This window comes from Lethenteron reissneri, chromosome 5 (genome assembly GCF_015708825.2).
Source record: "Lethenteron reissneri isolate LAM-NWPU_2019-01 chromosome 5, ASM1570882v1, whole genome shotgun sequence".
NCBI lineage: Eukaryota > Metazoa > Chordata > Hyperoartia > Petromyzontiformes > Petromyzontidae > Lethenteron > Lethenteron reissneri.
In genome coordinates, this window is record NC_083783.1 from 1777771 (window position 1) to 1803162 (window position 25392).

Here is a 25392-nt window from a genome sequence, read left to right on the forward strand (position 1 = left end):
AGCCAACGTGCTCATCGGAGGTGCGCGCCGTGGGGGGGGGGATATCAAAATCATCGCGATGTTCTCGTCGGCAATAATTGATCACTGTCGTCCGTTGTCTTTGCAAGAGCATCGTCATGAGCACCGATGTTGAAGTGGACATCGGGTAAACGCGGAGAGCGGAGGCGGAGGATGAAGAATTGAAATCAAATCTCAAGCGGGCAAACGACGATCGACAATCATCGACACGAATCCTCGTTTGTTGCTTTGTAGAGGCTGCTTGTTCTATAGCCTAACTAGAAATATAATCGCGAATGTTCAGCATTATTATATTACAAGACGTCAGTTTTACACGTAGGCTTTCACGACCAATATCATCCATGATATAGGTTTTTGGGGTATATCGAGTACAAATCTGTCTGTCGCCTGATGATGCCGGTTATAATTACTGGCGGAATGTCGTACTCAGATTGTAAATGTTGTGGCTTGGCTTTCCAATACACCAGTTAGTGCTGTACTAGTGACGAATTTGGCACGTTCTGTTTACGTGACAACCCTCACTAGTTGGCTGTGTTGGGTGGTGGCGGGGTTTAATGACACTTTATTTGGTGTCATGTGGGAGGAATCAGAGTACCCAGCAACAACCCACGATTCTAGAGGGTGGCATCAAAGCTCCTTGCAGATGAGTTCATTGTTGTACTGCCATAACCTCAGTGTCGGATGGTGGGCGGGTTTAACGACACATTTATACATTTACGCGATCTAACCCAAAAGAAATATCATCGTTATTACAAGACGCGTTTAACGTGCAGCACCAACTCACAATGCGAATTTGACAGAAATGCCACACGGCAGATTACGAGACGCTGCGGGAAAGTGAGACGAACCCACGCGGACGTTGTGCCGGTACCAATAAAGCTACGCCTGCTCCGATGTCTCCGATGTAATTGTCAGACGCGTCCCAAACCTTTTGCTTCAAGTTGGGCGAGACGCGGTGTGCTGCTGCTACCGCTGCCGCCACGCTCGCCATGCAAGTGGGATGGCGTTGCGGCTCAAGAAAGTAGTTCGCCGTTGACCGCTCAGAAACCGCGTTATAACGGGGGGGGGGGGGGCATCCCACGTGATAATGGGGGGGGGGAGGGGGAGCGTTTCGCATTATAACGGGAGGGGGGGGGGGCATAGAGCAACAACGCGTGATGGTGCGAGCACCGACAATGCGTTCGGCGAGGACTTTGCCGTACAAGAGGATACCCAGACTCTTTGGTGTTTTTTCGGTAAAGTCACGTAGGTAGAAAATTAAATGAAATAATGAAAACAACTAAATTAAACAACGACGTTTCGGGCGCAACACAAGCGTCCTTCTTCAGGTGGGACAACGTAGCGAAAGCACAATCGCTACGTTGTCCGACCTGAAGAAGGACGCTTGTGTTGCGCCCGAAACGTCGTGATTTAGTTTAGTTGTTTCATTATGTCATTACAATTTTTTACCTACGTGAATTTACCGAAAAAACCAAAGAGTATGAATCCTTGCTGTCACGAAAGCTCAATCAAGAGGATACCCTTCTCGACCTGCACAGAACGCCCTCGCAGAGACCCGATTTGCCTTCGCGAGAAGCCTCGAGCGTGGCCAGGTCAGTTGAAGACTCGCCGGACGCCAACAACACCTCGCCGTCGCTTCCTTCCTTCTGCCGGATCGCTCGGCTGTTGCCCAAGGTTCTGCCTCTCGCAGTCTCAGCACCATCATCATGACCCATCGCCGTCTGGATACAAAGGCCGTCACGGACGCTGTCGCTTCTCCGATTGAAAGGTGTTCCTCCCGCGGCGCTGTAGCGACCGTGGTCTTGCTGGTGAAGAATGGCCCCACGCAGAGCGGATGTCGTAGAGTGAATGTGGCAGAGTGAATGTGACAAAGTGAATGATACAGTGAATGTGACAGAGTGAATGATACAGTGAATGTGACAGAGTGAATGTGGCAGAGCAGTGGTGTAGAGGTTAGCGCTGCGCTGCACTACGAACCTGGCGACCCGGGTTCGAATCCCGCTCACGGAAAACACCAGTGACGATTATTTGAACCGGTCCTGGGCCTCTCCTAGGTCGGACTCAGCCTCAAATGAGTACCTGGTGCGATGTGTAAACATCGCCGCTAGGGAGACAAGGTGGTCAGCGTGGTGCTGTGGCCACCCACCCCCTCGTGTAACCGTTTCAAGGCCTTCATAGGTGCTCGCTAACAGCACTTGCCCCTACAGTCTGTTAAGGCTATGTGGGGGATATTTGTCTTTATGCGGCGGAGTGAATGCGACAGAGTGGATTCGACAGAGTGAATGTGGCAGAGTGAATGTGACAGAGTGAATGGAACAAAGTGAATGTGACAGAGTGGATTCGACAGTGAATGGAACAGGGTGAATGTGACAGGGTGAATGAGACAGTGAATGTGACAGGGTGAATGAGACAGAGTGAATGAGACAGTGAATGAGACAGTGAATGTGACAGGGTGAATGAGACAGGGTGAATGAGACAGAGTGAATGAGACAGGGTGAATGCGACAGGGTGAATGCGACAGGGTGAATGAGACAGGGTGAATGGAACAGAGTGAATGTGACAGGGTGAATGGAACAGAGTGAATGTGACAGGGTGAATGAGACAGAGTGAATGTGGCAGAGTGAATGAGACAGAGTGAATGAGACAGGGTGAATGAGACAGAGTGAATGTGGCAGAGTGAATGAGACAGGGTGAATGCGACAGAGCTTCCCTTTGAGATTCCCTTTCCCCCAATAATTCACAACAGCAGAGGGCAGCACGTCCCCTCGCCCGCCCTATAACGCGACAGTTTGATGTTTGACACCACAGTCAAGACCGACATTTGACATTCTCATCCATGTAGTCCAGCAATATTAAGTGCCAAAACTATTATTGTTATTATCGTTAAGTGTTAAATGTGTCCAGTCATCGGTGGCTGGCACCACCAACGTCACAGATGAGCCACCATCGTCACACCGGCGTGGAGTGTCGACCACCGCCATCATCGCGCGGCGCTTCCAGACGCACTGCTGCTGCTGCTGCTGCGGCCGTCTGGAACGCTTCTTCCTTCTGATATGAGGAAGCCACTGGGAGCTGGGCCACTTTAACATCATCATCACCACCATCATCACCATCATCATCAACATCACCATCACCACCATCATCACCATCATCACCATCATCATCACCATCATCACCATCACCACCATCATCATCATCACCACTATCATCACCACCATCACCATCATCACCATCATCATCATCACCATCATCACCATCATCACCACCATCATCATCATCACCACCATCACCATCATCACCATCACCATCATCACCATCATCACCATCATCATCATCATCACCATCATCACCATCATCATCATCACCACCATCACCATCATCACCATCATCACCATCATCATCATCACCATCATCACCACCATCATCATCACCACCATCACCATCATCACCATCATCATCATCACCATCATCACCATCATCACCATCATCATCATCACCATCACCATCATCACCATCACCACCATCACCATCGTCACCATCATCATCATCACCACCATCATCATCATCATTACCATCATCATCACCATCACCATCATCACCATCATCATCACCATCATCACCATCATCATCATCACCATCATCACCATCATCACCACCATCATCATCATCACCATCATCATCATCACCAACATCATCACCATCATCATCACCATCATCACCATCATCATCACCATCATCACCACCATCATCATCACCATCATCATCATCATCACCACCATCATCATCACCACCATCATCACCATCATCATCACCATCATCACCATCACCACCATCATCATCATCACCATCATCACCATCATCACCACCACCATCATCATCATCAACATCATCATCATCACCATCATCATCACTATCACCACCATCATCATCACCATCATCATCACCATCATCATCACCATCACCACCATCATCACCATCTCATCACCATCACCATCATCACCATCACCACCATCACCATCGTCACCATCATCATCATCATCATCACCACCATCATCATCATCATTACCATCATCATCACCATCACCATCATCACCATCATCACCATCATCACCATCATCATCATCACCATCATCACCATCATCAGCCACCATCATCATCATCACCATCATCATCATCACCAACATCATCACCATCATCATCACCATCATCAACCATCATCATCACCATCATCACCACCATCATCATCACCATCATCATCATCACCACCATCATCACCATCATCATCACCATCATCACCATCACCACCATCATCATCATCACCATCATCACCATCTACACACCCATCATCATCATCACCATCATCATCACCATCATCATCACTATCACCACCATCATCATCACCATCATCATCACCATCATCATCACCATCACCCATCATCACCATCATCATCACCATCACCACCATCATCATCACCATCACCACCATCATCACCACCACCATCATCATCACCATCACCACCATAATCACCATCATCATCAACACCACCAGGCAGGATCTCCCTGCCAGCGGTGACCCGCGGGGCCAGCGGCGTGCGTCTGGCCACGCTGGCCGAGGTCGGGGGGCGCAGAAGACGCCAACGCAGCAGCAGCGGTAGCAGCAGCGGCAGCAGCAGCGACAGCAGCAGCGTGGTGGGCAGCAGCAGCAGCGGCGCGCGGCTGGAGGGGGGCCCCGTCCCAGGGCTCCTCGCCGCGGGCTGCCCCCCGGCGCCCCCGGCGCCCCCGGCTCGCGCGAGACGCCCGCCCTGGGAGCCGCACGGCGGTGCAGGCTGCAGCCTCGGTGGAGAATCGCAGATTCTCACGGGGGGGGCGGGGGGGGGGCCTGAGCGCCCGCTGGGTCAGCCCATCGGCCGCGATGCTGGCGACTCTTGAAGACGATTTGTAAATGCACGAAGCGCCGCCAAAGGGGAGGGGGGGGCTGAGCCTCGCCGAGATGATTCGGGGGGGGGGGGGGGTGATCACAAAAGTCGTGGTAAACCCACAGTAAGGCACGCGTGTGCTCAGCTAAACTATAAAACATATTATTTTGTTGTTTAGTTTCATGAGACCAGGCAAGGGCCCCGCTACTGAGCCATGAAGCTCTTCGGTTCAGGACGACCTGCCCATCACGGATGGCCGGCAGGTCGTCGCGGCGTGGAATTTGATCGCGTGTTGAACTTCTTTCGCACCGTACGTGGCCAAGCGTGCGTTTAAACGCATGATTATGAGTTCCAGGTGAATGCGCACCGCAGAGTTTGTGCCAGGCTAGGTGCACCTGGAGCCGCCAGTCTGGAAGGCTCTGTGCTGGCAGGAGGTCACGGGGCAGACCCCGGTGCCATGGGTTGACTGCGATGACTGACAGATGCACCACCTGTGCTGCACACTGTGCACCCTCACCCTCCCACTCACCCACTGAGTCACCCCACCCCACCCACTCACCCATTCATTCACTCAGATTGTATCACCCGTATTCACCACTGTGCACACTCACCTTCACACTCACCTCCACACTCACCCACTGAATCACCCACCCACTCACCCACTCACCCACTGCGTCACTCACCCACTCACCCACCCACTCACTCAGATTGTATCACCCGAATTCACCACTGTGCACACTCACCGTCACACTCACCCACTGAGTCACCCTCTCGCTCACCCACTCGCTCACCCACCCACTCACTCAGATGCGATCACTTCTGCCACATTGCTGCGTTTGCATCACTCAGTATAGCGGGGAATCCTAAAATACGAGACAAAGATCCCCCGTGTAGCCTGCAACAGACTGTAGGGGCAAGTGCTGTTAGCGAGTATCTACGAAGGCCGGCATGACACACGAGGGGTGGGTGGTCAGCACCACGCCCGACCGCCTTTGTCTCCCCAGCGGCGATGTTTACATACCACAGTTACTCATTTTAGGCTCAGTCGACCTAGGGGAGGTCCAGGACCGACTCAGATAATCGTCACCGGTGTTGACCGTGAACGGGAATCGAACTCAGGTGGCCGGGTTGGTAGCGCAGCGCGCTAACCGCTGCACTACCGCTCCCCCGCAGCTAATAAACATTCACACTAAGACAAAGATCCCCCGCGTAGCCCTGAAGAGACTGTTGGGGCAAGTGCTGTTAGCGATCGTCTGTAAATGCCGGCACGGCACACGAGTGGGTGGGTGGTCAGCACCACGCCCGGCCGCCTTTGTTTCCCCAGCGGCGATGTTTACACACCGCGCCAGGTGCTCGTTTGAGGCTGAGTCGACCTAGGGGGAGGACCCAGGACGAGTTGATATATTGGTCACTGGCCGTGACGACCGAATATCAAAAGGCACGGAGCGATTCAGAGCAGCACCCCCCCCCCATCCCCTCCCATCAGACCCCCTTCCCTTACACAACCAACCCAACACCAACACAACCACCACCTCCACCACCACCTCCTCCTCCTCCTGCTGCTGCTGCTCGCAGGGCGAGCGCCTCGCACGCAGACAGACGACGAGGTCCACTCCACTCCTGCCATGCCCCACTTCGGCGGCGACACGCGCGGTGCTGTAACGAGGGAGCGGGCCTGCGTAGATACACAGACAGAGGAGCCCCGGGTAGCCTGCACACGCTGCCGGGGCGAGTGCTGCTAGCGAACGACCTACATAGTAAAGCAACACAATACAGGCAGACGGCGTTACATCACACCGACATCATCACGCGTAGCCGGATTGAGCACGAGTGGCCCGCACATGCCACTGACAGACACACAGACACACACACAGACGCGCACACACACACAGACGCACACACAGCACACACACACAGCACACACACACAGACACACACACAGACGCTCACACACACACAGACGCGCACACACACACAGACACACACACAGCACACACACACAGACACACACACAGACACACACACACGCACACACACACACACACAGACGCGCACACACACACAGAACACACACACAGCACACACACACAGACACACACGCGCGCACACACACACACACGCACACGCCCACACGCGCTCACACACACGCACACACACGCGCGCTCACACACACGCCCACACGCACACACACGCACACACAGACAAACACGCACACAAACACGCGCGCTCACACACACGCGTGCAATGCAGTGCGATGCGTTCGAGTCGCGTTAAGGCGCCTGTGAGAGAGACAGAGAGACAGAGAGACAGAGAGATAGGGAGATAGAGAGGGAGAGACAAAAAGACAGAGAGATAGGGAGATAGGGAGGGAGAGACTGGCGGTCGTGTGGCTTAATGCTGCGTGATGAGCTGCTAATTGCGAGACGCGAGCGTAGAATGTCGAAGTGATGAATCGTCGTCGTCGTCCTAAGAATGCCCCAACAACGTCTGTGACAGGGCGATGTCGATTTGTGTTTTTTTGTTGAGATCATTTCGCGACAAAGTGAATATCAAGGAACCACAATTGAGGATCCGTTCGGATGATTTAAATTCACTGAATATAAACACAACACGTTGCGATGTTGTTTTAGGAGCTACTCTGTAATCACACGCAAGGCGACACGTGCAGAGCGTTGTTACATCACGTGCTCATCAATCTCCTACGTCTGCACGACATGTTAAACACGTGTCAGTCTCGCTGTGTTTACGAGTTAAACATATTCACAGCTTAGTTCAGCTACAGCAAACGCACGAACACGTTGCTTAGATTACACACATCCAAGATTCTACAGAGCAGCAGAGCCCATCCGAGTTCAGCATGTTCAGCTCCAGCCTCTACGCCGCCAGGAAGCGCAGACGGCCGACAATGAAGAGGTAATAACATCTCATTAAGCCTCACGTCCATTCAATCTCACTTGCATTCATTCCTACTCGAATTCATTCACACTTTCATTCATTCTCACTTTCATTCCTTCTTACCTCCATTCGTTTTTACTTTGATTAATTCTTACTTATTTTCATTCGTTCTTACATGAATTCTAACTTTCAATCATTATTTCATTCATCGTGCAATCCACACGCTATTCTGCATCTGTAGCAGAGGCACACTCAAAGCGTGTCTCGATGTGGCTAAGAGAGACCCACAGCGTGTCTAGCTGTGACTAAGAGACACCCACAGCATGTCTAGATGTGACTAAGAGACACCCACAGAGTGTCTAGATGTGACTAAGAGACACCCACAGTGTGTCTAGATGTGACTAAGAGACACCCACAGCGTGTCTAGATGTGACTAAGAGACACCCACAGAGTGTCTAGATGTGACTAAGAGACACCCACAGAGTGTCTAGATGTGACTAAGAGACACCCACAGCGTGTCTAGATGTGACTAAGAGACACCCACAGCATGTCTAGATGTGACTAAGAGACACCCACAGAGTGTCTAGATGTGACTAAGAGACACCCACAGAGTGTCTAGATGTGACTAAGAGACACCCACAGTGTGTCTAGATGTGACTAAGAGACACCCACAGCGTGTCTAGATGTGACTAAGAGACACCCACAGAGTGTCTAGATGTGACTAAGAGACACCCACAGAGTGTCTAGATGTGACTAAGAGACACCCACAGCATGTCTAGATGTGACTAAGAGACACACACAGAGTGTCTAGATGTGACTAAGAGACACCCACAGCATGTCTAGATGTGACTAAGAGACACCCACAGAGTGTCTAGATGTGACTAAGAGACACCCACAGTGTGTCTAGATGTGACTAAGAGACACCCACAGCGTGTCTAGATGTGACTAAGAGACACACACAGAGTGTCTAGATGTGGCTAAGAGACACCCACAGTGTGTCTAGATGTGACTAAGAGACACCCACAGAGTGTCTAGATGAGACTAAGAGACACACAGAGTGTCTAGATGTGGCTAAGAGACACCCACAGAGTGTCTAGATGTGACTAAGAGACACACACAGAGTGTCTAGATGTGACTAAAAGACACCCACAGAGTGTCTAGATGAGACTAAGAGACACACACAGAGTGTCTAGATGTGACTAAGAGACACCCACAGAGTGTCTAGATGTGACTAAGAGACACCCACAGAGTGTCTAGATGTGACTAAGAGACACCCACAGAGTGTCTAGATGTGACTAAGAGACACACACAGAGTGTCTAGATGTGGCTAAGAGACACCCACAGCGTGTCTAGATGTGACTAAGAGACACCCACAGTGTGTCTAGATGTGACTAAGAGACACCCACAGAGTGTCTAGATGTGACTAAGAGACACCCACAGCGTGTCTAGATGTGACTAAGAGACACCCACAGTGTGTCTAGATGTGGCTAAGAGACACCCACAGCGTGTCTAGATGTGACTAAGAGACACTCACAGAGTGTCTCTTAGTCACATCTAGACACCCACAGAGTGTCTAGATGTGACTAAGAGACACCCACAGCGTGTCTAGATGTGACTAAGAGACACCCATAGAGTGTCTAGATGTGACTAAGAGACACTCACAGAGTGTCTCTTAGTCACATCTAGACACTCACAGAGTGTCTAGATGTGACTAAAAGACACCCACAGTGTGTCTAGATGTGACTAAGAGACACCCACAGAGTGTCTAGATGTGACTAAGAGACACCCACAGCGTGTCTAGATGTGACTAAGAGACACCCACAGAGTGTCTAGATGTGACTAAGAGACACCCACAGAGTGTCTAGATGTGACTAAGAGACACTCACAGAGTGTCTAGATGTGACTAAGAGACACCCACAGTGTGTCTAGATGTGACTAAGAGACACCCACAGTGTGTCTACATGTGACTAAGAGACACCCACAGCGTGTCTAGATGTGACTAAGAGACACCCACAGTGTGTCTAGATGTGACTAAGAGACACCCACAGAGTGTCTAGATGTGACTAAGAGACACCCACAGAGTGTCTAGATGTGACTAAGAGACCCCACAGTGTGTCTAGATGTGACTAAGAGACACCCACAGTGTGTCTAGATGTGACTAAGAACACCCACAGAGTGTCTAGATGTGAACTAAGAGACACCCACAGAGTGTCTAGATGAGACTAAGAGACACCCACAGAGTGTCTAGATGAGACTAAGAGACACCCAAGAGTGTCTAGATGTTGACTAGAGACACCCACAGAGTGTCTAGATGTGACTAAGAGACACCCACAGAGTGTCTAGATGTGGCTAAGAGACTAAGAAACATCCACAGCGTGTCTAGATGTGGCTAAGAGACTAAGAAACATCCACAGCGTGTCTAGATGTGGCTAAGAGACACTCCAAGCGTGTCTAGATGTGACTAAGAGACACCCACAGAGTGTCTAGATGAGACTAAGAGACACCCACAGAGTGTCTAGATGAGACTAAGAGACACCACCAGAGTGTCTAGATAGACTAAGAGACACCCACAGAGTGGCTAGATGTGACTAAGAGACACCCACAGAGTGTCTAGATGTGACTAAGAGACACCCACAGAGTGTCTAGATGAGACTAAGAGACACCACAGAGTGCTAGATGTGACTAAGAAACACCCACAGAGTGTCTAGATGTGACTAAGAGACCACCCACAGAGTGTCTAGATGTGACTAAGAGACACCCACAGAGTGTCTAGATGTGACTAAGAGACACCCACAGAGTGTCTAGATGTGACTAAGAGACACCCACAGAGTGTCTAGATGAGACTAAGAGACACCCACAGAGTGTCTAGATGAGACTAAGAGACACCCACAGAGTGTCTAGATGTGACTAAGAGACACACACAGAGTGTCTAGATGTGACTAAGAGACACACACAGAGTGTCTAGATGAGACTAAGAGACACCCACAGAGTGTCTAGATGAGACTAAGAGACACCCACAGAGTGTCTAGATGTGACTAAGAGACACCCACAGAGTGTCTAGATGTGACTAAGAGACACCCACAGAGTGTCTAGATGTGACTAAGAGACACTCACAGAGTGTCTCTTAGCACATCTAGACACCCACAAGTGTCTAGATGTGACTAAGAGACACCCACAGCGTGTCTAGATGTGACTAAGAGACACCCACAGCGTGTCTAGATGTGACTAAGAGACACTCACAGAGTATCTCTTAGTCACATCTAGACACTCACAGAGTGTCTAGATGTGACTAAAAGACACCCACAGTGTGTCTAGATGTGACTAAGAGACACCCACAGAGTGTCTAGATGTGACTAAGAGACACCCACAGCGTGTCTAGATGTGACTAAGAGACACCCACAGAGTGTCTAGATGTGACTAGAGACACCCACAGAGTGTCTAGATGTGACTAAGAGACACTCACAGAGTGTCTAGATGTGACTAAGAGACACCCACAGTGTGTCTAGATGTGACTAAGAGACACCCACAGTGTGTCTACATGTGACTAAGAGACACCCACAGTGTGTCTAGATGTGACTAAGAGACACCCACAGTGTGTCTAGATGTGACTAAGAGACACCCACAGAGTGTCTAGATGTGACTAAGAGACACCCACAGAGTGTCTAGATGGCCCCACAGTGTGTCTAGATGGGACTAAGAGACACCCACAGTGTGTCTAGATGTGACTAAGAGACACCCACAGAGTGTCTAGATGTGACTAAGAGACATCCACAGAGTGTCTAGATGAGACTAAGAGACACCCACAGAGTGTCTAGATGAGACTAAGAGACACCCACAGAGTGTCTAGATGTGACTAAGAGACACCCACAGAGTGTCTAGATGTGACTAAGAGACACCCACAGAGTGTCTAGATGTGACTAAGAGACATCCACAGCGTGTCTAGATGTGACTAAGAGACATCCACAGAGTGTCTAGATGTGACTAAGAGACATCCACAGCGTGTCTAGATGTGACTAAGAGACACCCACAGAGTGTCTAGATGAGACTAAGAGACACCCACAGAGTGTCTAGATGAGACTAAGAGACACCCACAGAGTGTCTAGATGAGACTAAGAGACACCCACAGAGTGTCTAGATGTGACTAAGAGACACCCACAGAGTGTCTAGATGTGACTAAGAGACACCCACAGAGTGTCTAGATGAGACTAAGAGACACCCACAGAGTGTCTAGATGTGACTAAGAGACACCACAGAGTGTCTAGATGTGACTAAGAGACACCCACAGAGTGTCTAGATGTGACTAAGAGACACCCACAGAGTGTCTAGATGTGACTAAGAGACACCCACAGAGTGTCTAGATGAGACTAAGAGACACCCACAGAGTGTCTAGATGAGACTAAGAGACACCCACAGAGTGTCTAGATGTGACTAAGAGACACACACAGAGTGTCTAGATGTGACTAAGAGACACACACAGAGTGTCTAGATGAGACTAAGAGACACCCACAGAGTGTCTAGATGAGACTAAGAGACACCCACAGAGTGTCTAGATGTGACTAAGAGACACCCACAGAGTGTCTAGATGTGACTAAGAGACACCCACAGAGTGTCTAGATGTGACTAAGAGACACTCACAGAGTGTCTCTTAGTCACATCTAGACACCCACAGAGTGTCTAGATGTGACTAAGAGACACCCACAGCATGTCTAGATGTGACTAAGAGACTAAGAAACCCACAGCGTGTCTAGATGTGACTAAGAGACACTCACAGAGTGTCTCTTAGTCACATCTAGACACTCACAGAGTGTCTAGATGTGACTAAAAGACACCCACAGTGTGTCTAGATGTGACTAAGAGACACCCACAGAGTGTCTAGATGTGACTAAGAGACACCCACAGCGTGTCTAGATGTGGCTAAGAGACTAAGAGACATCCACAGCGTGTCTAGATGTGACTAAGAGACACCCACAGAGTGTCTAGATGTGACTAAGAGACACCCACAGCGTGTCTAGATGTGACTAAGAGACATCCACAGAGTGTCTAGATGTGACTAAGAGACACCCACAGAGTGTCTAGATGTGACTAAGAGACACCCACAGAGTGTCTAGATGTGACTAAGAGACACCCACAGTGTGTCTAGATGTGACTAAGAGACACCCACAGTGTGTCTACATGTGACTAAGAGACACCCACAGTGTGTCTAGATGTGACTAAGAGACACCCACAGTGTGTCATGTGCTAAGAGACACCCCAGTGTGTCTAGATGTGACTAAGAGACACCCACAGTAGTGTCTAGATGTGACTAAGAGACACCCACAGAGGTGTCTAGATGTGTACTAAGAGACACCCACAGAGTGTCTAGATGTGACTAGAGAGACACCCACAGATGTGTCTAGATGTGACTAAGAAGACACCCACAGAGTGTCTAGATGTGACTAAGAGACACCCACAGAGTGTCTAGATGTGACTAAGAGACACCCACAGAGTGTCTAGATGTGACTAAGAGGACACCCACAGATGTGTCTAGATGTGACTAAGAGACACCACAGAGTGTCTAGATGTGACTAAGAGACACCCACAGAGTGTCTAGATGTGGACTAAGAGACACCCACAGTGTGTCTAGATGTGACTAAGAGACACCCCGAGTGGTCTACATGTGACTAAGAGACATCCCACAGAGTGTCTAGATGTGACTAAGAGACACCCGCAGTGTGTCTAGATGTGACTAAGAGACACCCACAGTGTGTCTAGATGTGACTAAGAGACACCCACAGAGTGTCTACATGTGACTAAGAGACACCCACAGAGTGTCTAGATGTGACTAAGAGACACCCACAGAGTGTCTAGATGTGACTAAGAGACACCCACAGAGTGTCTAGATGTGACTAAGAGACACCCACAGAGTGTCTAGATGTGACTAAGAGACACCCACAGAGTGTCTAGATGAGACTAAGAGACACCCACAGAGTGTCTAGATGAGACTAAGAGACACCCACAGAGTGTCTAGATGTGACTAAGAGACACACACAGAGTGTCTAGATGTGACTAAGAGACACACACAGAGTGTCTAGATGAGACTAAGAGACACCCACAGAGTGTCTAGATGAGACTAAGAGACACCCACAGAGTGTCTAGATGTGACTAAGAGACACCCACAGAGTGTCTAGATGTGACTAGAGACACCCACAGAGTGTCTAGATGTGACTAAGAGACACTCACAGAGTGTCTCTTAGTCACATCTAGACACCCACAGAGTGTCTAGATGTGACTAAGAGACACCCACAGCATGTCTAGATGTGACTAAGAGACACCCACAGCGTGTCTAGATGTGACTAAGAGACACTCACAGAGTGTCTCTTAGTCACATCTAGACACTCACAGAGTGTCTAGATGTGACTAAAAGACACCCACAGTGTGTCTAGATGTGACTAAGAGACACCCACAGAGTGTCTAGATGTGACTAAGAGACACCCACAGCGTGTCTAGATGTGGCTAAGAGACTAAGAGACATCCACAGCGTGTCTAGATGTGACTAAGAGACACCCACAGAGTGTCTAGATGTGACTAAGAGACACCCACAGCGTGTCTAGATGTGACTAAGAGACATCCACAGAGTGTCTAGATGTGACTAAGAGACACCCACAGAGTGTCTAGATGTGACTAAGAGACACCCACAGAGTGTCTAGATGTGACTAAGAGACACCCACAGTGTGTCTAGATGTGACTAAGAGACACCCACAGTGTGTCTACATGTGACTAAGAGACACCCACAGTGTGTCTAGATGTGACTAAGAGACACCCACAGTGTGTCTAGATGTGACTAAGAGACACCCACAGAGTGTCTAGATGTGACTAAGAGACACCCACAGAGTGTCTAGATGTGACTAAGAGACACCCACAGAGTGTCTAGATGTGACTAAGAGACACCCACAGTGTGTCTAGATGTGACTAAGAGACACCCACAGAGTGTCTAGATGTGACTAAGAGACACCCACAGAGTGTCTAGATGTGACTAAGAGACACCCACAGTGTGTCTAGATGTGACTAAGAGACACCCACAGAGTGTCTAGATGTGACTAAGAGACACCCACAGAGTGTCTAGATGTGACTAAGAGACACCCACAGTGTGTCTAGATGTGACTAAGAGACACCCACAGTGTGTCTACATGTGACTAAGAGACACCCACAGAGTGTCTAGATGTGACTAAGAGACACCTCGCAGTGTGTCTAGATGTGACTAAGAGACACCCACAGTGTGTCTACATGTGACTAAGAGACACCCACAGAGTGTCTAGAGTGACTAAGAAAGACACCCACAGAGTGTCTACATGTGACTAAGAGACACCACAGAGTGTCTATATGTGACTAAGAGACACCCACAGTGTGTCTAGATGTGACTAAGAGACACCACACAGAGTGTCTAGATGTGACTAAGAGACACCCACAGAGTGTTCTAGATGTGACTAAGAGACACCCCACAGAGTGTCTAGATGTGACTAAGAGACACCCACAGAGTGTCTAGATGTGACTAAGAGACACCCACAAGTGTCTAGATTGACTAAGACACCCACAGAGTGGTCTAGATGTACTAAGAGACACCCAAGTGTGTGCTAGATTTGACTAAGAGACACCCACAGTGTTCTACATGTGACTAAGAGACACCCACAGGGTGTCTAGATGTGACTAAGAGACACCCACAGAGTGTCTAGATGTGACTAAGAGACACCCACAGAGTGTCTAATGTGACTAAGAGACACCCACAGAGTGTCTAGATGTGACTAAGAGACACCCACCAGTGTGTCTAGATGTGACTAAGATACACCCACAGTGTGTCTAGATGTGACTAAGAGACACCCACGATTTGTCCTAGATGTGACTAAGAGACACCCACAGGTGTTCTAGATGTGACTAAGAGACAACCCACAGTGCTGTCTATATGTGACTAAGAGCCACCCACAGTGTTGTCTAGATGTGACTAAGAGCCACCCACAAGAGTGTCTAGATGTGACTAAGAGGACACCCACAGTGTGTCTAGATGTGACTAAGAGACACCCACAAGTGTGTCTACATGTGACTACGAGACACCCCACAGTGTGTCTAGCTGTGACTAAGAGGACACCCACAGAGTGTCTAGGATGTGACTAAGAGACACCCACCGCGGTCTAGCTGTGACTAAGAGACACCCAACAGAGTCGTCTAGATGGTGACTAAGAGACCACCCACAGTGTGTCTAGATGTGACTAAGGAGGACACCCACAGAGTGTCTAGATGTGACTAAGAGACACCCACAGAGTGTCTAGATGTGACCTAAGAGACACCCACAGCTGTGTCTAGATGTGACTAAGAGGACACCCCACCAGAGTGTTAGATGTGACTAAGAGGACACCACAGAGTGTCTAGATGACTAAGAGACACCCACAGAGAGGGGTTCCAGAGACACCCCACAGGGGTGTCCTACATTGTTGACTAAGAGACCCCACAGGAGTGTCTAGATGTGACTAAGAGACCACCAGCAGGTGTCTAGATGTGACTAAGAGACACCCACAGAGTGTCTAGATGTGACTAGAGACACCCACAGAGTGTCTAGATGTGACTAAGGACACCCACAGAGTGTCTAGATGTGACTAAGAGACACCCACAGAGTGTCTAGATGTGACTAAGAGACACCCACAGAGTGTCTAGATGTGACTAAGAGACACCACAGGTGTCTAGATGTGACTAAGAGACACCCACAGTGTTCTAGATGTGACTAAGAGACACCCACAGATGTGTCTAGATGTGACTAAGAGACACCCACAGATTGTCTAGATGTGACTAAGAGACACCCACAGAGTGGTCTAGATGTGACTAAGAGACACCCACAGAGTGTCTAGATGTGACTAAGAGACACCCACAGAGTGTCTAGATGTGACTAAGAGACACCCACAGAGTGTCTAGATGTGACTAAGAGACACCCACAGAGTGTCTAGTGTGACTAAGAGACACCCACAGAGTGTCTAGATGTGACTAAGAGACACCCACAGAGTGTCTAGATGTGACTAAGAGACACCCACAGCGTGTCTAGATGTGACTAAGAGACTAAGAGACACCCACAGAGTGTCTAGATGTGACTAAGAGACACCCACAGAGTGTCTAGATGTGACTAAGAGACACCCACAGCGTGTCTAGATGTGACTAAGAGACTAAGAGACACCCACAGCGTGTCTAGATGTGACTAAGAGACACCCACAGAGTGTCTAGATGTGACTAAGCACGCAGTAGCTCAAGGACATGGACAGCACTGAGTCAGTTTAATATGCAGTCTGTGGAAAAGTTTAGTCAAAACAATGTAGTCTAGAGGTTTATTATATAGGTTTATATAGGATTAAAACAGTATATTCTAGAGGTTTTCCCAACCAACGTGTGGTTGTGAGAATGCTTAATTTTTACCTGTATTTGAAATCAAGGCGTGCAAACGTCTCCACCTACGTGTGTTCGTATGTGTGTTGAACTTTTTTCGCACCGTACGTACACCCACCGTGCTTTACTGCTAATACACAGCAATTTGTTTCGCTATGTCGGGTGGTGGAGGGGTCTTACGACAACAACAATTGGCCAGATAATTGCGTGGACCGAATCCAAAAATCGAACGTGAGTCCTCACGTTTGCTGCGAAATAACACAGCACACGTGATGTTCACTCTGAAGTTGTGGTCTTTGCAAGCCTTGTGTTGTATGTGTGTGCTTGAGTGTTTGTTTGTGCATGTGTGTATGTGTGTGTTGTGTGTGTGTATGAGTGTGTTGTGTGTGTGCATGTGTGTATGAGTGTGTTTGTGTGTGGAGGGAGCGGTACTGCAACGGGTCGTGCGCTGCGCTACGTACTGGTACTGGGCCTCCTCTAGTTCGACTCAGCCTCAAATGAGTGCCAGGTGCGATGTATGCAAACATCGCCACTGGGGAGACAAAGGCGGGCGCGCTGGTGCTGGCCACCCACCCCCTCGTGTACCGTGCCGACATTCATAGGTGCTCGCTAACCGCAGTGTGTTCAGGCCAGACGGAGAATCTTTGTCGCTGTGTGTTTGTGTGACGAGCAGAGGGACTTGTTGAATGCCCAGGAAGATGAAATGCTGTGTTGGAGACACTGAGCTGGGCACCGCCAAGAGCCTGGGATCATGTCCAGGTGTTAGCCACCCCATGATTAAACTGGCCTCAGTCCTGGCCATTCATAACAAGCACAGAGACCCATAGACTCACGTATAAACCCACAGTCTTACACAGAGACCCATAGGCTCACATAAAACCCATCGTCGTCCACAGAGACCTATATATTCACATATAAACCCACAGTCTTATACAGGCACCAATAGGCTAGCAAATAAACCCACAGTCTTCACACAGAACCCCATAGGCTCACATAGAAACCCACAGTCTTCACACATCCATTCCCTTCCACAAGCACGCGTGCCCGCACACACACACACTCACTCGCAGCGACATGCTGTGACTCGTTCCATCTCGCGGAGGATCGCTCCACTAAACAAAATAGTTCCTCCGTTGAGTTCGCAAGTGTGAATTCACGTCCGCAAGTCGATGTTTAAAAAAATAAAAATGATGAAAAAGAAGAATCGGCTTTACCCTTTCTGGCAATAAAGCAGGAGGTGCTAAATACATACTTCACACATCCTTGTGAAATAACATGCAGACAAACTTGCTATGATAATATATGCATTTTTTAATAAACTGATTGGCCTACACCAGAGACAGCCTTCTCCATGGCCTTGTCTCCCCAGCGTCAGACCAGAGAACAACGCGAAAAGTAGAACAGTGCAAAGGTAATGGACGTATCTCATGGAAGGTGCTTCGCAATTGCGGCTGTTCGCAAGCCGGCTCTTCGTAAGTGCGGTGTTCCTAAGTGCGGTGTTCGTAACTGCGGTGTTCATAAGTGCGGTGTTCGTAACTGCGGTGTTCGTAAGTGTGGTGTTTGTAAGTGCGGTGTTCATAAGTGCAGTGTTCGTAAGTGCAGTGTTCGTAAGTGATGTGTTCGTAAGTGCAGTGTTCGTAAGTGAGGTGTTTGTAAGTGCGGTGTTCGTAACTGCGGTGTTCGTAAGTGCGGTGTTTGTAAGTGCGGTGTTCGTAACTGTGGTGTTCATAAGTGCGGTGTTCGTAACTGCGGTGTTCGTAAGTGCGGTGTTTGTAAGTGCGATGTTCGTAACTGCGGTGATCGTAAGTGCGGTGTTCATAAGTGCGGTGTCCATAACTGTGGTGTTCGTAAGTGCGGTGTTCATAAGTGCGGTGTTCGTAAGTGAGGTGTTCGTAAGTGTGGTGTTCGTAAGTGTGGTGTTCATAACTGCGGTGTTCATAACTGCGGTGTTCATAAGTGTGATGTTCATAAGTGCGGTGTTCATAAGTGTGGTGTTCATAACTGCGGTGTTCATAACTGCGGTGTTCATAACTGCGGTGTTCATAACTGCGGTGTTCATAACTGCGGTGTTCATAAGTGTGGTGTTCGTAAGTGGGATGTTCGTAAGTGAGGTGTTCGTAAGTGTGGTGTTCATACGTGTGCTGTTCGTAACTGCGGTGTTCGTAAGTGCGGTGTTCGTAAGTGCGGTGTTCGTAAGTGCGGTGTTCGTAAGTGTGGTGTTCGTAAGTGAGGTGTTCGTAAGTGCAGTGTTCGTAAGTGCGGTGTTCGTAAGTGTGGTGTTCGTAAGTGAGGTGTTCGTAAGTGCGGTGTTCGTAAGTGCGGTGTTCGTAAGTGCGGTGTTCGTAAGTGCGGTGTTCGTAAGTGCGGTGTTCGTAAGTGTGGTGTTCGTAAGTGAGGTGTTCGTAAGTGCAGTGTTCGTAAGTGAGGTGTTCGTAAGTGTGGTGTTCATACGTGTGGTGTTCATAACTGCGGTGTTCGTAAGTGCGGTGTTCATAAGTGTGGTGTTCGTAAGTGGGGTGTTCGTAAGTGAGGTGTTCGTAAGTGAGGTGTTCGTAAGTGCAGTGTTCGTGAGTCGGGTGTTCATAAGTGAGGTGTTCGTAACTGTGGTGTTCGTAACTGCGGTGTTTGTAAGTGAGGTGTTCGTGAGTGACGTGTTCGTAAGTGAGGTGTTCGTAAGTGCGGTGCTTGTAAGTGCGGTGTTCGTAAGTGCGGTGTTTGTAAGTGCGGTGTTCGTAAGTGAGGTGTTCGTAAGTGCGGTGTTCGTAAGTGCGGTGTTCGTAAGTCAGGTGTTCGTATGTGCAGTGTTCGTAAGTCGGGTGTTCGTAAGTGCGGTGTTCGTAAGTGCGGTGTTCGTAAGTGAGGTGTTCGTAAGTCGGGTGTTCGTAAGTGAGGTGTTCGTAAGTGTGGTGTTCGTAAGTGCGGTGTTCATAAGTCGGGTGTTCGTAAGTGAGGTGTTCGTAAGTCAGGTGTTCGTAAGTGTGGTGTTCGTAACTGCGGTGGTCGTAAGTCGAGGACTGCATGGCATCGACGTTGGTTGTAAAACCCTCGATGTCCCGTTGGTCCCGTGCCACAGATGCTCCCCGAGCGTTGCGCAGCCTTCGCTCTGCGAGGGGCTGAAGAGCAACCCCTCCAAGCGGCACCGCGAGCGGCTCAACGCGGAGCTGGAGAAGCTAGCGCAGCTGCTGCCCTTCCCGGACGAGGTGCGCGCCAAGCTGGACAAGCTCTCCATCCTGCGCCTCTGCGTCAGCTACATTCGGGCCAAGAGCTTCTTGAGCGGTGAGTGGAGCTCCGTGCGGGGGACGACGATCTGTGTGCACGTACTTGCGTGCGGACGTTGCATGTGCGTTGGACTTCGACCGTGCCGTACGTAGCCAACCGTGCGAATTGGAGGGGCCGCGCTGAGCGACCCACAGGCACACACCGACACCAATGGGCTCACGCAGAGGCCCACGTAGGTGATGAGACCAGGGTTTCAAGTGTAGTCGGTCGATCAGCAGGCCACGCGTAAGGTGTGGGTGCTGCCACCTTTGCCACGACAGTTTGTCGAGCGTGCAGGCGTGGGCCAAATTATCGTCAGGGGCAGGGCTCTTTTCCTTCACTGCAGCCTTGGACCTCTTTGGTTCTCAATCGTAAACAAAACTGCATCATATTCTTGGTTCTTTCGGTAAAGTCACGTAGAAGGGAAATCATAAAATAATAAAAATATAACGTGACTTTACCGAAACAACCAAGAATATGAATCCCTGCAGTTACGAAAGCTTTTAATAAAAATTTTTATCATGTCAATAAGTACATAGAGGGTTTGGTGAAACAAAGTAAGTTGTACTTACGTGCCCGTGCTTAATTTGTATTTCGACGATTTACCTTCCAAGAAATCTGGCCACGTCTCGCACCCCAGGGGATGCATCTCGCCCCCCCAGCAGCTTAAGAAGAAGCACTGCTCTAGGGGGTGCTCTCTAGAGCTCCCTCGAGTGGAGACAGCTCCACCGGCAGTGGCGTGAGCGAGCCGTTGCAGGGCTGCGCCTTTAGCCTAACAAACCACAACAATTACAGAGCAGTGCAAGTTCGAGAAAGAACAAACTCAAAGGCAGTTTTCTTTATGCAGAGCCCGTTCCTTCGGTTAATTTATTTCTCTAAAAAAATGCATTCATAGCTATAAACGATTTCTAATTAACCAGGTAAGGCCCACGGAGCTATATCACTCTTTTTCAGAAGCGACCTGGCCACAAATGATAGCTCAACCAGGTGGGCTTATCATCATCACGCGGAAATCTACAGCAGCCAAATAGTCTAAACGCGTGCTTATTAATGTGGAGGGAAAACAACCGGAGGACCGGGAAAAAAACTATACACGGGACCGCAGGGAGAGAGCGAGAGACACATGCAAACTCGAAATATACAGCAGGCGTCAGATTCGAGACCGCTCCCACGACCTCCTGCGTACCAGGAGAGGGAGTGAACATCTCGCCGCCGCGGCCCGCACACCTGCTCGCCTGGAAATGGCAGCACAAAGGGGAATTGAGTCCCGGCTACCGCACTCGAGCCCGCCATGACCACTTCCAGGGCGCCCTTTCGATTCCCCGCTTCGCCTCGGCTCTCAGCCGGCACCTGGGCTCGGGGAAACGCCGTCAGGTGCGCGCGTGCGGATTTGAGCTGCGTGCAGCGGGGTCGATTGCCACCAACACCAGGGACGGTTCCATTTGGACCGATCCTGGGCCTCCCCTAGGTCGACTCGGCCTCAAATGAGTACGTGTGTATATTCGCAGCCAACCGTGATAATAATCGGAGGTGCGGGAGAAGGACGACGAGCTAAACACGCAGAGAGGAGTCTTCTATCTAGAGGACGATTTGAAATTGCATTGTTCCGGTGGCGTCCGTAATGTCGGAAGGAAGAGCGTTCCAGACGGCCGCTGAAGCGCATCTGAAAGCGCGGCGCGATGCGGTGACCGCCGCCTTTGTTCGATGCTGCGAGGATGACAGACGTCCGCGTGATGGTGGTCGATGCTCGTTGACCAACTGGTGCGGTGTGTAAACATCGCAACTAGGGAGACAAAGGCGGCCGAGCGTAGTGTTGGTCACCCACCACGTCTTGCACTAACAGCACTTGCCCTCGCAGTCTTTTAACGGCTATATGGGGGATCTTTGTATTTGCAGTGGGGAGCGGTGGCGCAGTGGTTTGCGCACCGCGCTACAAAACCGGCGACTCGGGTGCGATTCCCGTTCACGGCCAACAGCAGTGGCTAAATATGTTAACTGGTCATGGGCCTACCCCTAGATCGACTCAGCCTCAAATGCGTACCCGGTGCGGTGTGTAAACATCAGTACACTGGGAAGACAAAAGCGGCCGGGCGTGGTGTTGGCCACCCACCCCCTCGGCCTCGATAAATCGCTCGCGAGCAGCACTTGCCCCAACACTCTCGTGAAGGCTACACGGCGGAGGTCTCTGTCTTTGTTCCCACTGCACGGGCGCTCTTCCTAAAGCGCTGTTCACCCACGGCACTCGCCGCAGTCGCCTTCACGATCACTCGCTTCCAACGCCGTCACAGCATCGCCAATTCACCGCCAGTTCACCGCCATCCACTCGGAGGCGTCCACGCGTCCGCCGAGGCATCGCCGGGCGCGTGGCGGCGTGCGAACGGTCTCCTCGCACTGCGCTCTGCGACCCAGAGGGGACTCCCGCGGTGAGATTCCATCGCCCGGAGAGGCCCTTCTCGTCCCCCTTCTCGTCCCCCTCTGTCGCCCGCGACCGCCGCAGCCTCGGCCGCCCTGACCGGCGGCACGGATGGGTTACGGCGCAGGTCGCGAGCGGTGTGGTCAGGCGTGGTTACTGCCGTCTCTTCCGACATGTATGGCCTGCACCATTGAAAAGTAAAACTACGAATACATACGCTTTGGTTATTTCGGTAAAGTCACGTTGGTAGAAAAATAAAATACAAATATATATATCACGACGTTTCGATCGCAACACAAGCGGTCGTCCTCAGGCGGAAAAAATCATCCGGCAGTATTTTATTCTTCTACCTACGTGACTTTACCGAAATAAATTTCGATTTAAAGCTTTCGTGACTGCAGGGATTCATCTTCTTGGTTCTTTCGGTAAAGTCACGTAGAAGGGAAGCAATAAAGCAGCAGCAGCAGCAACTGTAGCTCCCTTTGATGCTGTTAATCCTGCATAATGCACATGCATATGCAGTACTAATCACATTCCTGCATTTCCCATGAATATGCTAAATTCCTCTTGATATGCAAATTCCTTTGTCAATGCGCCCAGCTTATATATATGCTCCAAGCTCGTGTGCTGCTTCATTCAGACTCTGTCGCCTCGACGGACCTGGTTTTCACCTGAGGACGGCTGCTTGCGTTGTGGCCGAAACGTCGTGAGAATTATTTTATTATGTTTTATTTTTATTTTTATTATTTTATTACTTCCCTTCTACGTGACTTTACCGAAAGAACCAAGAAGATTTACCGAAATAACCAAAGAGTATTGATTCCTAGTGTCACGAAAGCTTCAAATCAAGATACAAATATGAAGATGTTTTTTAACCAGGTAAGGGTCACTGAGCTGCTTTATAGCCCAATTCCAGAAGCGACCTGGCCACAAATGATAGCTCAACGAAGTGGCTCGTCATCATCGTCATCACGTGGACATTCACAGCAGCAGCCGAATAGTCTGTGAACGCGTCGTGTTGATTCTCAATGTGGAGGGAAGAAACCCGGAGGACGCGGAAAAAATCCACGCGACCACGGCGAGAGAGAGAGAGAGGAGAGACACACAAACTCCAAATATACAGCAGCAGGCGTCAGGATCGGGATCGAACCCACGACCTCCTGTATACCTGGCGAGGGAGTTAACATCTCCTAGCCACCGTGATGATGATGGGAGAGACACACAAACTCCAAATATACAGCAGCAGGCGTCAGGATCGGGATCGAACCCATGATCTCCTGTACACCAGGCGAGGGAGTTAACATCTCCTAGCCACCGTGATGATGATGGGAGAGACACACAAACTCCAAATATACAGCAGCAGGCGTCAGGATCGGGATCGAACCCATGACCTCCTGTACACCAGGCGAGGGAGTTAACATCTCCTAGCCACCGTGATGATGATGGGAGAGACACACAAACTCCAAATATACAGCAGCAGGCGTCAGGATCGGGATCGAACCCACGACCTCCTGTACACCAGGCGAGGGAGTTAACATCTACTCGCCACCTCGGGAGAGAAGTAGGCCAAATACCCCTTCTCGAAAACGCTCCACGGAGCTCCGCAGAGCCGGACATTGCAGTGCTGCGCCTCTGCCAGTTTGTAGACTCCGAAGAGAGTCGGAGCCAACCGAGAGGAGGGGGAGGGGGGGGAAGCCGTTGAGACGTTTCGCGACCGCAACCTTCACCTTCCACGTTCCCACCCCTCTTGCGATTTGTCATTAATTAATTGATTATTCAAAAACAACAGCCTTGCCTCCCGCCTCCTCCACAATGCTTGCTGAAGTTGTTTTCTTCGACAGCTCACGTTGTCTAACTGCGAGGGTGGGGTGGGTGGTGGTGGGGTTGGGGGATGTTGGAGAACTTCAAACGAATGTCTGAGAAAACATTGGCTTCGGGGGAGAAGGGTAAAATAAATTGTGAACGTCAAAGGGGGCGGGGGGTGGAGACGGGGGTGTAGATCGCGATTGTCTAGCGAGGGACAGCTGCTGGGATGACCCCACCCCTCCCGCCGCTCTCGTGTCGATGATCATCAATTAAGTTGACTCCTCCATCAGCCACGAGCAGCAGCAAGCGGGCGCGTCCATTGTTACACTGGGGGAGCGACTTTGTCGGGCCCGGGGCATCCCCCCCACCACCCCTCCCCCCCGGCTCACGATCATCGGAAGGTGCCGATGATGATGACGGTGGCGCTGGTGACGACGATGATGACGGTGGCGCTGGTGACGACGATGATGATGATGATGACGCTGGTGATGACGATGATGACGATGATGACAAACCTGTCAACCTCTCATCAGTGCCCTACCTTATTACACACCAGTTCAGACCGTAGTGGTCACCCCGTGCCCCCTTGTAAAACTCAACGTTCATCCGACAAAGTCCCATCACAGGGGAGAAACACTCGCAAAGAGACGATCACAGTTTGTGTCGCGCGTATTGAAACGGCTGTAC

At 50.2% G+C, this 25392-nt stretch overlaps 2 protein-coding genes across 2 annotated transcripts in view; both read left to right on the forward strand.

Moving 5' to 3' along the window:
- The window catches only part of LOC133352809 (aryl hydrocarbon receptor-like), a 53432-nt gene extending 48485 nt beyond the window's left edge, over nt 1-4947 (forward strand). The window contains exons 4-5 of the mRNA XM_061568731.1: nt 108-145; nt 4812-4947. Of these exons, the coding sequence (XP_061424715.1) occupies nt 108-145; nt 4812-4947 (174 nt within the window). The remainder of the gene's footprint in view (nt 1-107; nt 146-4811) is intronic.
- A 2767-nt stretch (nt 4948-7714) lies between these two features.
- The window catches only part of LOC133352817 (aryl hydrocarbon receptor-like), a 73758-nt gene continuing 56080 nt past the window's right edge, over nt 7715-25392 (forward strand). The window contains exons 1-2 of the mRNA XM_061568742.1: nt 7715-7847; nt 20302-20504. Of these exons, the coding sequence (XP_061424726.1) occupies nt 7792-7847; nt 20302-20504 (259 nt within the window). The 5' untranslated portion in view covers nt 7715-7791. The remainder of the gene's footprint in view (nt 7848-20301; nt 20505-25392) is intronic.